Source organism: Pelophylax lessonae (assembly GCF_965119305.1).
Source record: "Pelophylax lessonae genome assembly, chromosome: 5".
In the NCBI taxonomy this organism is placed as follows: domain Eukaryota; kingdom Metazoa; phylum Chordata; class Amphibia; order Anura; family Ranidae; genus Pelophylax; species Pelophylax lessonae.
Window position 1 is genome coordinate 199,379,088 of NC_138772.1, and position 16,501 is coordinate 199,395,588.

The 16,501-nt window shown below is 41.8% G+C and overlaps 1 protein-coding gene across 2 annotated transcripts in view; it reads left to right on the top strand.

Annotated features, from left to right (window-relative positions):
• ELMO1 (engulfment and cell motility 1) overlaps positions 1-16,501 on the top strand; it is a 604,300-nt gene that overhangs the window by 364,888 nt on the left and 222,911 nt on the right. For both annotated transcript variants that reach the window (XM_082257836.1, XM_082257837.1), the window contains one exon: positions 2,940-3,076. In XM_082257836.1, the coding sequence (XP_082113962.1) occupies positions 2,940-3,076 (137 nt within the window). The remainder of the gene's footprint in view (positions 1-2,939; positions 3,077-16,501) is intronic.

Genomic DNA, 16,501 nt, shown 5'->3' on the forward strand with positions numbered 1-16,501 from the left:
TTAAGCAAATTACTTGTTTTTCCATGGATGTAGAATGACTGTGTAATAGATATTTGGCCATGAATATCTGTACCTCTGCTTGTTGTATGGAGGGGTTAAAAACTGGTGTCCCCATTTAGAAGATCCCCCACACACATACTTTTCTGTCATATGTTGACATTTTGAATATCATTGGAACAAATTATGTATATATATATATATATATATATATATATATATATATATATATATATATATTTTGTTACCTGTAGTTGAGCTTTAAAGTGGTATTAAACCTAAAAGCAAACATTCCTTATATTGCAGCTTACCAGTTAGATGTGATAGTTGCAATAGTTTTCCTTTTAGGCTTTCTTTCCTTTTATTTTGACCTGTAATTGTTTTTCAACAGAACTATCCTGCAAATGTAGCAGTTAGAAGGTTAAAACACAGGTGTCAAACTGGCTGTTGTGGAACTACAAGTCCCATGAGGCTTTGCAGTTACAAGTATGACTCCCATTGGCAGGGGATTTGTAGTTCTGCAACAGCTGGAGGGCCGCCAGTTTGACACCCCTGGGTTAAGACAACCCTTTAACACTGATGGGGTGCTTACAATATTCAGCCTTTTATTTATCAAAAGCCTTTATCCAAAAAGGATTAAAACTGTTGCTGTAACTGTTTAAAAAGCATTAGCTGGAGTTTGGCTTTGTTTTTTGGTGTATCTAAATCTGCTAGTACATCAAACACTCCCATCCTCCCCAAGACTGACAAGGCTGCTGTCCAAAGGTGTCTCTGTTGCTTCTTCTTTCAGAGCAAAGGCACTCTAAAGACACTGGAGGTATGTTACTGGCCAGATCATCCGGTGAAAATGGGTAAAAAAAAAGAAGCTTAAAAATGAATGCAACCATGACATCTGATGATTGGTCAGATGCAGTATATCACATTTTTGGTTTTAGGTTTATTATAGTTTTAGGGCTGAACTCTGTGATAAGCAAACACTGTCTAAATATAAGAGGCATGTGCATTATTACTTGCATCTAGGTGTACTTTGTTTATTTCTTCCAGATTTGTGTTCTAATCCAACATGTATCAACTGTACATTGCCTCTGTTCAGATGTTTCCTGTGATAAACAGCAGTCATTGCTTCTATCCATCCCTTATGTTGATCTCTGCAGACAGCCTGTAGTAGGAGGACCTCCTGTGTCCCTCCCAAAGCTCTACTGTCTGCACAGGCTCTGTCCAGCTCAGTTATAATATCATCACTATTTTTTCAAGGTTATATCTGGGGTTGGAAATGCGGTTCTGGCTATTAAAGAATATACTTAAAGTGGTTGTAAACCCCATTCATTAAATCTGAAATAAGCACATATATCTGTAGTGTTTACATATCCCTTGCCAAAGCTCTAAGTGTCGTGTCTCTCTGGTGCTTATTTCCTCTGTTATCAGCATGTGTCACTTCTTACAAGTTCTCCGACACATGCAATAGCATGAGATAAAAATTTTTGTTGGGGAGGAAGCATAGAGGATGGGGGGGTGTTGTCCCTTTCCTTCAATCAGCTCTTACACAGTGTAAGTGCAGTCTCCCCATCCTCTCCAAAGCTCTAAGTGTCATTTCTCTCTTGTGCTCCCTTCCCCTGTTATCAGCATGTGTCACTTCTTACAAGTTCTCCAACACATGAGATAACATGAGCTAAAAATTTGTGTCGGGGAGGAAGCATAGATGAAGGGGGGGGGGTGTCCCTTTCCTTCTATCAGCTCTTATACAGTGTAAGTGCAGTCTCCCCACCCTCTCCAGTCTTCCAACCCTCTCCTCTGTGCTGAGGCAAATGAAGAAAGATTTTTAACACAATATGCACTACTGAAAGGGTGTAGAAAGGGAAAGACAGCAGAAATACAAGTAAAACTTTTGTACAGGTTATGTCCAGCTCAGTGATGATATAATCACTATTTTTTCAAGGTAATATCTGAGGTTAGAAATGCGGTACACAAAAAAGTGGAATTATATTCTTTGTGGGTATTGAGGGATATAGTTAAAGTGGTTGTAAACCCCATTCATGAAATCTGAACTAAGCACATATATCTGCAGTGTTTACTTATCCCTCGCCAAAGCTCTAAGTGTTGTTTCTCCCTGGTGCTTCCTTCCTCTGTTATCAGCATGTGTCACTTCTTACAAGTTCTCCGATAGATGAGATAACATGAGATAAAAATTTGTGTCGGGGAGGAAGCATAGAGGATGGGGGGTGATGTCCCTTTCCTTCAATCAGCTCTTACACAGTGTAAGTGCAGTCTCCCCACCCTCTCCACTGTGCTGAGGCAGATGAAGAAAGATTTATAACACAATCTGCACTTCTAAAAGGGTGTAGAAAGGGGAAGACAGCAGATATACATGTAAAACTTATGTAGGAGGATTTGTTTCATACCTGTGTATCATCTGAGGCCATTCGCATCACTGGGTATAGGAGCGGGTTTACATGAGAGTTTCTGGGCCTGGAATTTAGCTTTAAATCTACGTTATAAAAAACCTACCTCATGAAAGATCCTTTTTATCTAAAAAAGGTGTTTTTTCTGTTCTTGAAAAGCGCTAAATTGTGCCGCTCTTCCTAACATTTCAAGGTAAGTATGACATTTAGCAACCTTAATGTCAGGTCTTCAGGAATGGTCTACTTTGTTCTGAGTCTTTTTGTAAATGCCCTTTTCCCCCTTCTTTTAAAATGCATTTTCGTTCCTATGCTTAAAGCCAGATAAGCTTTACAGAAAGACTGTGATGTGTGAGACCTAGTAGAAATGAGACACTAGGCTATTTTTATTTACATTCATCACTGGCCACATACTGTTTGTGAGTACATTTCTTAATATATGAAATATTGTCCTCTGTATAAGCCTGAGAGATGTTTAATACTTATAATAAGCTGTAGGGAAATGCAAGTCTTACCTTTGTGCTTTTTCTTTCTTTTTCTATATAGCAAGCGAAACCTGCAATGATTTTCACCCTATGTTCTTCACACACGATCGAGCGTTTGAGGAGTTCTTTTGTATCTGCATCCAGCTGCTAAACAAGACTTGGAAAGAAATGAGGGCAACTTCTGAAGACTTCAACAAGGTAGGAAAAAGTGATTTTAAATCATTTGTTCTTGTCCTACCTGGAAAAGAACATTACACAAAGTTTCTAATAAAACTTTAGTCCATTGTCTTATGTGATAATGTATGTGCCTAAAGTGGAACTTCATCCTCCCAAACAACATTGATTATTTTTATTCCTCATGCTGATTGCATGACTAAATAGATAAATCAAGTAAATATGATATACTTTCCTAAACTTTTTTTTTTTTTTTTTTTACATATCTTCAGTTACTTCCTGGTTTCTTGCCTAGGCAAATGATGTCATGCATCCCAGGAGTCTTCAGGAGAGGAGGAGGGGTTTTCTCAGCTAAGCATACACACTCCTGCATGCCTGCCTGTGCTAAGAGCAGATGGATTCCAGGAAGTAAATGCTACATTAGTCATTTGCCCTTACTCAAGATGGCCAAGGCCAGAAATGCTAGGAGGGTATTTTTCAAAGTGATTTCCCAGCAAAATAAAGCACAGAGACATGGATGGGTGGGGGGAGTTTGCTTTGAATAATAAAAATGAATTAAATAGTGTTTTTGGCTTGTGGTGCTCAGATGCAGTGAAGATCCCCTTTAAAGATAATGATTTGCTATTGTTAAGGGACTGGTTTATAACCCTAGATGATTGTAGGCACATTTTATTACCTGGGTTTCATTCACAAGTATACATAGTAAGATTCTGCATGGGGCACAAGTGAAAATCTTACAATTGTCCCAGACTTGTTAAATTATATGTAAACCTAATCCTCAAAATCCCATAATATCATAGGCTAGGTTCATACTGCTGCAATGTGATTTTGATCTGACTTTCAGTGCGGTTGTGTAGTTCTACTTGGATGCAACTTTGACAAGGTTTGGATATGGAGATCTAATGTTTATTCTTTGAAAAAGGTTACCTCTCCATGACTATATTAAAAAGATCCTGAGGAAGCACCTATGCGAAACATGTTGACCTTTTGGATTGTGATAATATGAAGTTATGCACTGAAACAATTGTATTATATACCATGGGAGACGTGACCGTATACTAGGGATATGTTGTCCATTGGTATTTTTACTCTATGCAATTTTATTTAATAAAGCTATTTTGCAATTTCTAACTGTGGTGGCTTCCCTGGTACCAGGAAAGTCAGTTGTCTCCCCTCCCCCATTCTTCCCTGTTCTCTAAGGTTTGTATATGTTATGGGGCTAAAACTGCATGGGAATTGCACCAAAGTAGCACAGGAACCTTTCTAAAAATTGTTCCATACTGAGTCGCATTGATGCGAATGGACACCGCTTAAAAAATGCCTTGCCATGTGATTTTGTGCGACTCAAGTCGCATCTGAAATTTCACTAGTGTGATGTTGGTCTTAAAATGACCCTGAACGATTCTCCTATAAAAAAAAAATAATCCATCCATAACTACTACTTAATGGCCCTATAAACAATTTTTCATGAAAAAGTTTCCTTCCTTGTTTTTTCACCTCTTTGTAACATCTTCTGTGACTTTCTTTGCTCTGTCACTTCTGTCGGTTTGAAATGAGTAGTGCATATGAAAGTGATTGTAAAGTCTAGTTTTTTCCTATAAAATAATAAACATTTTTAACTTACCTGCTCTGTTGCAGTGGTTTTGCACAGAGCAGCCTGGATCTTCCTCTTCCCTGCTCCTGGCCCCTCCCTTCTGTTCAGTTCCCCCACAGCAAGCAGATTGCTATGGGGGCACCTGAGCTGAGTCACAGCTCCCTGTGTCCATTCAGACACAGCGCCCTGCCCCCGCTCTCCCCTGATTGGCTAGAAGATTTTGAATGACAGCAGCGGAAGCCAATGGTGCACAGCTGCTGTGTCTCAGCCAATCAGGAAGGAGAATCTCGGTCGGCTGAGACACTCGTGGATATTACTGGACAGAGAGGGACCTCAGGTAAGTATTAGGGGAGCTACTGCACCCAGAAGGCTTTTAATCTTAAGGCATAGAATGCATTAAGATAAAAAAAACCTTCTGCCTTTACAACACCTTTATTTATAGTCATGTGCAGTGCTCTATACACACTACAAATCCCATAGTTTATGGTCTCTAGTTCATTACAGTAGCAAGTAAGAGAAGATAGCTATTTTCCCCACATACAGAGGGACCATGGAGAATGGATGTAACCACCCTCTAACACAGGCATGTCCAACCTGCGGCCCGGGGGCCGCATGCGGCCCAAAGCCCCAGGCAATGCGGCCCACTGCCCCCTGACAATTTTTTTTTTTTGATGGGGAAGAAGGAAGTTGGGTCAGGGGCATGGCCACAGCGGCTTCCAACTAACTGTAGGCAGAGGCTGCCTCGGAAGGGATCATCCTCTAGTTGTGTTAAATTAGTGCTTGGGGGGGGGCAGCATCGCGGGAAGGGCACGGTGGTGTTTTATTACTTATATACCTTAACTATAGTTTATATTTTATATGCGGCCCGAGAAAATTTCTCTTCACTCAGTGTGGCCCAGAGAAGGAATTTGAATGAGAGTAATTTCAATGCTTTAAGAAATTAAATATTTATTAATAGGTTATGTTAGATGTTTGTGGGCAGTTTAGATTATGAAATAAAAGACCTGATTGTTACAGACAGCAAATGTATTTATTTTAAGTATGGCCCAATGTAAAGGTTTCCTATGACATCGCAGGTGGTTTTCTGACAGTCATGATTATGGTAATAACTAGAATAGTATTTACTGAGAAAATTAAGGGTATTCACAGTGGAATCAGCCATGGATCTTCTACACAAGCGGAGCTTTTCAGATAGGAATGGCATGCCACTGATAGAATACGGTCTTGGAGTATCAAGGAACTTTTTGTTGATCCAAGACTGTAATTTATAGTGAAGCTGGAATTGCGTCCTTTTTTAATTGCTGATAACCTTCTACAAACTGTATAAGGTAGCTACAAAACTCAGTGCCTTAAGCAAACTGTAATATATTATGTGCTGTTATAATACTATAAGAGCCAAGTAGCCATTAGCATTTAATTCTATTCATTTCTTTGATCAGAAGCAGAATGTACGCAGAGCAGCACAGCACAATTTATATTCATTTTCATAAATCTCTAAATGCTATATACTGAAATTATGCATCTAAAAATAAAAACCACTCCATCTGCAATGAAATGTAAAATACGCCTCATATGAGATAAAAAGGTGCTACAGAACGATTACCAGCTTTGTTTCATTTCACACAATTTCCCCTTAGGTAATCCTGCAAGATGAATTAAAGTAAAACTGTACACCAAAGAGATTCACGTATTTATTAGCTGATACTGTTTTTAGCTGGACCTTGTCCTGTGGGGATTTAAGTGCATCTGGGAGCTCAGTTGCCATACACAAGCACACTATTGCAATGAATTGTACTTTAGTAGCAATATAATATGATGTAATAGCTTAGTTTGCTTTATAGAAAACATTTAACGTGAACCCGAACTTGGCACAGCATCTAACATTTAAAAGTAATATATACGCCAGGAGAAGGTGTCGGAAGGTGCGTGCCCGTACCTTTTATACCAGACACAAACAGCGTGTCTATGTGCAAATGTGTCAGCGCTGCTCTAAAAATTGTGCAATAATAAATTATACTCCACTATACCATTTAAGTACAATAATTATATAACTATTGTTAATATACTGAATAGACAAATACTTAATAAATTTATAAATAATACCGTTAGCATAAATAAATAAATCTAGTGACAGTATTACGTGCAGTGACAATAAAGTGATAGGTTCTTGTGCAAAACAGTTATAGCTGAGCTTCTCCTCCTAATATTTAAGAGTCCTTTCATCAAACTGTCCAAATATAAATCAAGGAAGTGACCAGTGTCCACTGGGCACACTGGATAGCAAACGTGAGTTCACACTGTGCTTCAGTGCTGTGAGCTGTGCTCCCCTTTCCTCACTGCTTACCAGAAAACGGTAAGCGATAAGCCTTATAGATCTCCACCAAGGCACACACCTCCTCTCAGGGATGGGGGTTACTCCAGACTGTCCTTATGATGATATTTCCAGGGTTCTATCCTCCTCACCACCATTTACCATCCGCCATATGAATAAAATAAATTTCCATAATGTAATCTGTTTAAAACAACTATTTATTCAAGTAACAAATTATCATTACACTCATTACACAATTTCTCCATACAAATAAGGCTGTTTCCTGCTATGGTGGACGCTGTTACTCTCCTGCGCTCCAACCACCGGAAATTAAAGTGATGTCAGACGCTTGACCTCCTGCTTGACTGGTTTCGCCACACCCACATGGTGTCCTCTGAAGCAGTGTGTGCCTTGTGACCCTGCCAGACCATTACCGGTTAATAGAGAAACACTCCCAGTGGCTATTGAGGTACTGGGAGTAGTCCTGAGAACTTACTTTTGTTAGGTATACAGTACTTGGACATCAGTTATGGATCAGGATTGTTTTTCATTTGATGGTGCCTTGCATTTTTTTATTTAGTTATTTTTTATTGCATACATAGCATTAAAATAAAAATTGTTTATTTTTCCACATACACATATTAAAAATGATTGTTTTCCTTTTTTCAATGACTCTAAGCACTTCTTCTTGGATAATTAATCAGATTAGCATATAAAAATGCTCAGATTATCAAAAATTCACATTAAAATGGGAAGAACCTTGGAACTATAGCCACAGAATAGTATACATTGTGTGCTAAAAGTCGATGACCTCCCCATGTCCAAAGCAGGCATTTTGATTATTTAGGATTCTGTAGATGTCAGTACTTTGTAGAATATGTTTTAAATGTTTGGGTTCATTCTAAAGAGGAACTAAACGCCGCTATACTCCCTTCAGAGATGCAAATTCCCTTGCTTGTGCTTCCTTCTTCATCAAGTTTTCTTATGGTTCCATCTTCAGTCCCATGATTGGCCAGCCTGGGATGGCATAATTCTTGTACATAGGCATTATTTTATCTGGGCACCAAGTCTTGCCAAGAATATATTCTGAGCTGCGAATGTGTTGTGAGTGAACATTCAGGGGAAATGCCGCTAAAAGGCAGGTATAACTGAACTTTCAGTTCAGAAGAGACATCTCTTCTGCAATAAAACCCTGCCTGCCAACTGTGTTTCATTGTAGAAAGTTAGTTTCACCTTAAGTGTACCAGAATATGCCATCAAAGTCCTCTAAGAGCCTCCCTTTGCCACCCTTCTGTTCAGTAACAAGACTCATTTACTTTTGTTCTGACTCCCAGCAAGAACATACAGTATAGCTAGGTGGAATAGAACATGGGGTAGAGGTTGCATTGATCCATGGTTTTACCACATACCTCTGACAATATTACATAATACACTAATGTTATAGAGAACCTCTTCCCCATATTTCTCCATGTGGCAACACGTCCCTTACCCATGCCTCTGATACCACCAAAATAACTGGAATAATTACTAATAATGTAGATTGATGGGGTTCACTTATTTATTTACTTATTTAATATACTAATTTACCCACTTTATAATTGGACAGAAAAGTGGTTTTTGTTCATGGCCCTGTTGGGAGTAAACATTTTAAATGATAAACTGCACACAATTATTCGCTGTTGCAAATTATATTTTTACTGTATTATTTTTTACATAGTTACATAGTAGGTGAGGTTGAATAAAGACAATAGTCCATCCAGTTCAACCTGTGTAGGCATGTGTGGCTGTAATCATCTCCCATACCCCTGAATGTTCTGATCCTTGAGATGTAAGTCTAAGAGTCTTTTGAAAGCCACCATACTACCCGCAGAAACCACCTCTTGTGGTAGAGAATTCCACAATCTTGTTGCCCTAACAGTAAAGAACCCCCCGCGTTGCCTGAGGTTAAAACGCTTCTCCTCTAATCGCATTGTATGCCCTCGAGTCCTCATGCAATCCCTTTGAATGAACAGCTTTTTTTCTAAGCTGGGATCCCCATTAAGATATTTATAAATTGCTATCATGTCCCCCCTCAGACGTCTCTTCTCCAGGGAGAATAAATCGAGCGATTGTAGACGCTCTTCATAGTCAAGGTCCTCCAATCCCCTAATTAGTTTAGTTGCCCTTCTCTGGACTCTCTCCAGCTCCAACACATCCCTCCTGAGGACTGGCGACCAGAACTGGACGGAATACTCCAGATGCGGTCGGACCAGAGTTTTATAAAGTGGAAGGATTATAGTCTTATCTCTGGAATGCATCCCTTTCTTTATGCATGCTAATATTCTGTTGGCTTTGGAAGCTGCCGCTTGACATTGCATGCTGTTTCCTAATCTATCATCAACCAATACTCCCAGATCCTTCTCCATTTTTGATTCCCCCAAGGGCTCCCCTCCTAACGTGTATTGTGATTTTATGTTTTTAGTCCCCAAGTGCAAAACCTTACACTTCTCCACGTTAAACCTCATTTGCCATGTCGTTGCCCACTCTGTTATTTTGTCCAGGTCATTCTGCAGGATATCTGCTTCATGTTGTGAAGTTATTGCCCTGCCCAATTTTGTGTCATCTGCAAAAACTGATATCGAACTACTGATCCCGACCTCAATGTTGTTTATGAATAAATTGAACAAGGTTGGTCCCAGGACTGAGCCTTGGGGGACCCCGCTTACCACCTCAGACCAGTCTGAGTATGCGCTGTTTATTACTACCCTTTGGACCCGCCTTTTTAGCCAGTTCCGTATCCAAGAGCAAACCCTGCTATCGATACCTGCAGACCTTATTTTATAAATTAAGCGCTTGTGGGGAACTGTATCAAACGCCTTAGCGAAATCCAAGTACACCACATCCACTGGTCTCCCCCTATCTAGCTCACAGCTCACCTCCTCGTAGAATGTAAGGAGATTGGTTTGACAAGAACGCCCATTTGTAAACCCGTGCTGATTACTGCTGATGATGTTGTTGTCCTTAGCAAACTCTACAATATAGTCCCTTATCATCCCCTCCAGAAGTTTACATACTACTGATGTCAAACTGACAGGCCTATAATTTCCCGGGATATGCCTCTGGCCCTTTTTGAATATTGGAATCACGTTAGCTTTCTTCCAATCCCCTGGTACATCTCCTGTCCTAATACTGTCAGCAAAGATCAGGAACAGTGGTCTCGATATAACTTTACTGAGTTCCTTGAGTACTCTCGGATGTATGCCATCCGGTCCTGGTGATTTGTTTGTGTTAAGTTTATCCAGCCTTTCCCTGATTTCCCCCTCTGTTAGCCATGGTGGCAAGTCCTGTTTATTACTACTAACCATACAGTCATGGTCAGTGTACCCCTCCTTTTCCTGTGTAAAGACTGACGAGAAAAAAGCATTTAGCACGGTTGCTTTTTCAGTGTCCTCTGTAACCATCCTCCCATCATTGTTAATTATGTGTGCAATATGCTCTGCCTTAGTTTTTTTGCTGTTGATATATTTAAAGAATTTCTTTGGGTTTTTTTTACTATCCTCCGCTATTTGTCTCTCAAAGTTGATTTTAGCCATCTTGATTTCTTGTTTACTTTTCTTATTTGCCTCCTTGTATTGCTCGAAAGCCGATACTGTGCCCTCTGATTTATACTTCTTGAAGGCCAATTTTTTCCCCCTAATAAGTTTTATGACGCTACAGTTTAGCCAGCCAGGTTTGGCTTTGTCTCTTCTAAATTTATTTCCCATAGGAATGCACTGCAAGATGCCTTTGCCTAATATGTTCCTAAAGCATTCCCATTTTTCCTCTGTGGTCAGGGATCCCAGGGTTTGGTCCCAGTTTACCTTTTCCATCATTGAGTACAATTTTGGAAAGTTTGCCCTTCTGAAGTTTAGGGTTCTTATGTTCCCCACTTGTCTTGTTATGTTGTTATTTACACTAAATGTGATCATCCTGTGATCGCTAGAGCCCAGGTTGTCCTGGACTCCTACCTCCGAGATTATGTCTGGGTCATTAGTGAGCAATAGATCCAGGACTGCGTTTTCTCTGGTGGGGGAATCCACCAACTGTGACATGTAATTATCCAGTAAGGTTTCCGTGAATAGGCGGGCCTTCTGTGAGTGTGCAGTCCCCTCTTCCCAGTCAATGTCGGGGTAATTGAAGTCCCCCAATACCAGAGATGTATAGTAACGAAGTAGAACTACTTAAGTACTGTACTTAAGTACCGAAATGCGGTATCTGTACTTTCCTAGAGTAGAATTTTTTTCTCCTACTTCTACTTTTACTTCACTACATTTTTTCGATGATTTCGATACTTCTACTCAAGTATTTTTTTTTTGTGCTGCATAGTTACTCGTTACTTTTAAAAAAATTACCACTGCCAGAACAGTAGATGGTAGGTTGCATAAAGCTCAAAAAAATGTGTATAATGTCATTTGTAAATCAGCACATACGAAAATAAAGGCTGTGTATAATAAAAGCTGCTATACCAAATCTTTCCAATAAAAAGAAAATATGAAACAAACAAATAAATGGTGCTACAGCACTTAAAGTGCATCAAGAAACTACTAACAAACACAGGTTAATCATTTAAATAAATCATTTGAAATAATAAAAACAATATGATGTTCAAACTTTTGACTTATTTCTTTAATAACTACATAACACAGTACTTGTACTTCTACTTTCAGTACTTGAGTAGAAATTTTTTTTCAAAACTACTTGTACTTTTTACTTTTAGTACTTAAGTAGCAAATTTTTTGAAAAAACTACTTGCAATACTTAAGTAAAAAAAATGTTGAATACTTTAGTACTTCTACTTAAGTAACTTTTTCTGCAAGCACTTCCACTTCTACTCAAGTAATTTTTTGATCGAGCACTTGTACTTTTACTTAAGTAGAAATTTCGAGTACTTTATACAAGTCTGCCCAATACGATGACTGATCCCAATTTTGCCACTTTACCCATTAGTGCTAAAAATTCCAGCTCTACCTCCTCCCCTTGGTTAGGTGGCCTATAGCAAACCCCCACAATTACTTTCCCCTTTTCTCCTTCCCTATGGAGTTCAACCCACACAGATTCTAAATCCATGCTCATCCCATCCGTAATGTCACTCCTTTCTGTCACCTTTATATTGTTCTTGACATAGAGACATACCCCTCCCCCTCTTTTTCCTACCCTGTCCTTCCGGTACACCGAATACCCTTGGATATTGGCCAGCCAGTCATGTGAGGGGTCGAACCAAGTCTCTGTTATTCCCACAAGGTCTATGTCCTCCTCATGTACTAACATTTCCAACTCATCCATTTTATTAGCTAGGCTCCTGGCATTAGCATATACACCTCTTAGTTTTAAGGAAGTTAAGCGCAATTGGCGGTTATGTTTATTCCTGTTTGGTCTGAGGTTCTCCCTCACAGACCTGCCAATTGACCTTGTGGACCTACTGTCGCTGCTGACACTACGGCTGCCTTCAGTCCTCTGCTTCCTCCTGACTGACTCTACTTCTGAGCCCTCCCCCCCGTCTCCTAGTTTAAAAGCCCCTCCAACTCGGTGGCCATCTTTCTCCCCAAAAGAGCTGTACCGTCCCCATTAAGGTGCAGCCCATCCTTACTAAAGAGCCGGTAGCCGACTGAGAAGTCAGCCCAGTTCTCCAGGAACCCAAACCCCTCCTTCCTACACCAATTCCTCAGCCACTTGTTAAGTTCCCTAATCTCCTTCTGCCTCTCCTGTGTGGCTCGAGGTACAGGCAGTATTTCAGAGAAAACCACCTTGGAGGTCCTTTTCCTCAATCTATTACCTAAGTCCCTGAAATCGTTCTTAAGGATCCTCCACCTACCTTTAACTTTGTCATTAGTGCCCACGTGCACCATGACCGCTGGGTCATCCCCAGCCCCGCACAACAATCTGTCTGCCAGTTCTGCGATGTGCCGAACTCGGGCGCCCGGTAAACAGCAAACTGTTCGGTTCACGAGATCTTTTTTACAGATTTCCCTCTCTGTCCTCTTGATAATTGAGTCCCCCACTACCACAACCTTTCTAACCTTTCCTGAGTTACGGCCCCCCTTCTTCCTGGAGCCGTCCCTCCCCTGGCAGCTGGGGGAGGGTGCATGCTCCAGCTCTGCCACCCCTGAGCTGATATCCCCCTCAACCTGCAACTCGACAGATTTGTTAGGGTGTACCAACTCAGGATTGGCCTCCCTGGCTCTCCTCCCTCTACCCTTCCTAACAGTCACCCAGCTGCGTACCTCTGCTTCTTGCGTCTCCTCTGTTCCTCCCTCCTCTATGCTGGCCCCTACCAGCGCCTGATAGGTAATGTCCAAGCTCCTTTCCAGGTTGTTGATGCCACGCAGTGTTGCCACTGTGTTCTGTAGGTCCAGGATCTGGTCTACCAGAGCAACAAGTTGCTCACATCTTGCACAGCAGTATTCGCCCTCGAATGGTTCATCAAGGAACGCATACATGCAGCAAGAAGTGCACTGAGTGGCATCCGCAATCCTGTCGGACATTATTACCCACTACTCTATGGGGATATATTAACGAACTGCTCTTCCTAACCTACACTACCTCTAACTTCCCTGGTACTGAACCTGGGGTACTCACCAGTCGCTAATATACTAACCAGTCGCTAAGATACTCACCAGTCGCAAAGATCCAACAGACGCAAGATACTCACCAGTCGCAAAGATCCAACAGACGCAAAGATACTCACCAGTCGCAAAGATCCAACAGACGCAAAGATACTCACCAGTCGCAACGATACTCACCAGTCGCAACGATACTCACTAACCGCAACGATACTCACCAGTCGCAAAGATCCAACAGACACAAGATACTCACCAGTCGCAAAGATACTCACCAGTCGCAAAGATACTCACCAGTCGCAAGGATACTCACCAGTCGCAAGGATACTCACCAGTCGCAAAGATACTCACCAGTCGCAAAGAATCTCACCAGTCGCAAGATACTCACCCGATACACACCAGTTGCAAATATACTCACCAGTCGCAAGATGCTAACCCTCGCAAGATGCTAACCAGTCGCAAAATGCTCACTAGTCGCTAAGATACTCACCAGTCTCTAAAATACTCACGGTCGATCAGTCAAGAGCGCCGTCGGTCGGTCGCAGAACAGTCTTGTCGGTCGCAGAACGGTCTTGTCGGTCGCAGAACGGTCTTGTCGGTCGCAGAACGGTCTTGTCGGTCGCAGGACGGTCTTGTCGGTCGCAGGACGGTCTTGTCGGTCGCAGAACGGTCTTGTCGGTCGCAGAACGGTCTTGTCGGTCGCAGAACGGTCTTGTCGGTCGCAGAGCGGTCTTGTCGGTCGCAGAGCGGTCTTGTCGGTCGCAGAGCGGTCTTGTCGGTCGCAGAACGGTCTTGTCGGTCGCAGAACAGTCTTGTCGGTCGCAGAACAGTCTTGTCAGTCGCAGAACAGTCTTGTCAGTCGCAGAACAGTCTTGTCAGTCGCAGAACAGTCTTGTCAGTCGCAGAACAGTCTTGTCAGTCGCAGAACAGTCTTGTCAGTCGTTGACGGTCGCAAGCAAGGTCAGTCAGTCACAGATCCCTATGGTCAGTCAGTCACAGATCCCTATGGTCAGTCAGTCACAGGATGGTCTGTCAGTCTGTCAGTCACAGGTCCCCAAAGCACGTCACACAGCTGCAGGGAGATACTCACCAGTCGCCGCTGCTCCTCCTCCCCTGCTTCCGTGAACCTCCCTCCTCAATACTGTGTGGTGTCCGTTCACCGCCGCAGCCGCCGCTCCGCCGTCTACGGCCGCGGCTTCCAGTCCCGGTCTCTGTTCCGGTCTCTCTGTCCCCTGTCCCCTGCACTCGCGCCGGCTTCTGGTGACCTAGTGCGGCTCCCCCGCACGTGTCACCCGGCTCTCCTCCACGCTCTCCTCTACACACACTCCTCCGGCTGCTCGCTGCTGCTTGCTCCTCCCACTTCCGGTTCCAGGAGGTCCAACCATTATGATTTTCATTTTATAAGAATTTTTGTTATTTTTTGTATTTAGCAATAAAATTTCAAAATCACATTTTTCTCCTGATGTAGTTATTCTCTGCAGTGCACAGCTCTTGTTTAGTGAGTTTTTTTATGGTAACTGAAGCTTTCTCAAAATATAATCGGCTACGGATTGAAAATGTATTATTTTCTTGCCCTTTTGCTAAGGTTAACAGGAAGCCTGTATCTGTTTTTCCTGTCTGCATTGCTTCAGATCCTCTGCAATGAAGTCAGATTTGAAATGTGAAGGATTAGTCCACTAAAAAGTTACATGGCTGCTATATTATTTATCTCTTGGTAATTTATCTCTTGGTAACACCAGCAATGAGATTTGCCATAGCTTTTGGCTCTTTTTCTATTCACCTTAAGGTTTTCCCAATTTATCTACTGTATTTTCCAGGATAGATAGTGGGAGCATATCATGGGACTGACAAATGTGCACACCTGGAATGTAAGAAGCAGACATCTCATCACTAGAGTACCTAAAAGATATAAGATACCATTAGGTTGAAAACTCTAACATCTACTGTATAAACACCAAGAAATATTGAAGATGGGTGAATAGACCTTTGAAAGATTTTCTCATCTTTGCCCTTATGCAAAAGCACTCACATACATCCCTGTTGTCAGGATGATCCTGATTTCTCTTGAAAAGCCTGTAGGAAAAACTGTGATCTTTTTCCCAAAATGTGCTGTGGCCTGGGAAGCTGAGATGTCAGCCCTCAGTTGTTCTATCAGTGGCTCATTCAGAGGGATTGGAGATCAGGGTAGAGCGAGGCTAGTACACACTATAGAGGGATGTTCTTTTGTTCAGCTTTCATGTCTGTGGTTTACAACCACTTTAAATACGTAGAATAGAGTCTTGCTATTTATATTTATACAACCCTGTATCACTCTGCTCAGACAACAGAGATCGGTTGGTGACCTAAGTTTTCTCCTTTCTAGTTAAGCATTTCAACCAGGTTACCTCCCCATTTTGCACAGCAATTTTCGCACATATTGATATGTTTACAGCAGGTAGGAGGATTTAGCTCTGCCTATACTTGCTAATTACCTCCCCATTTGCTTCTGTTTGGATAGTCAAGGAAAAGTACACTGGCGAGGTAGTACTTCTGCTCATTCTTCTGTCAACATGTGCCGTAACTTTTGCATGCATGGAACTTATAAATAAATATATACATATATATATATATATAAAGCACTTTTGATCAGAGTCCTCTGCTTAACTATATTCTGTAGGCTTTAAAAGAGAAGTATGGGAATATTTTTTTATTTTACAATCCTACTTCCCTAGGTGGAAGCTGCATCTATCCCCTGCTGTCTCTAAGGTTAAGAACCTGAGAGATCAAACACCGCCGATTGCTCAGTTCTCAGATCTCCCTGAGCTGAGAGTTGGTGACTGTCAGTCACCGCTGTCTGCTCTGCCCTCCCACACTCACTGGAGTGCCGTGCTGTGGAGGGGGTGGGAGCGGTCGGCTCAGGCTCTCAGTGGCACACTGAGAGGGTGAACAGAGTTCCGGTCCAGGCATGTGGGCAGATCCTGACCACATGG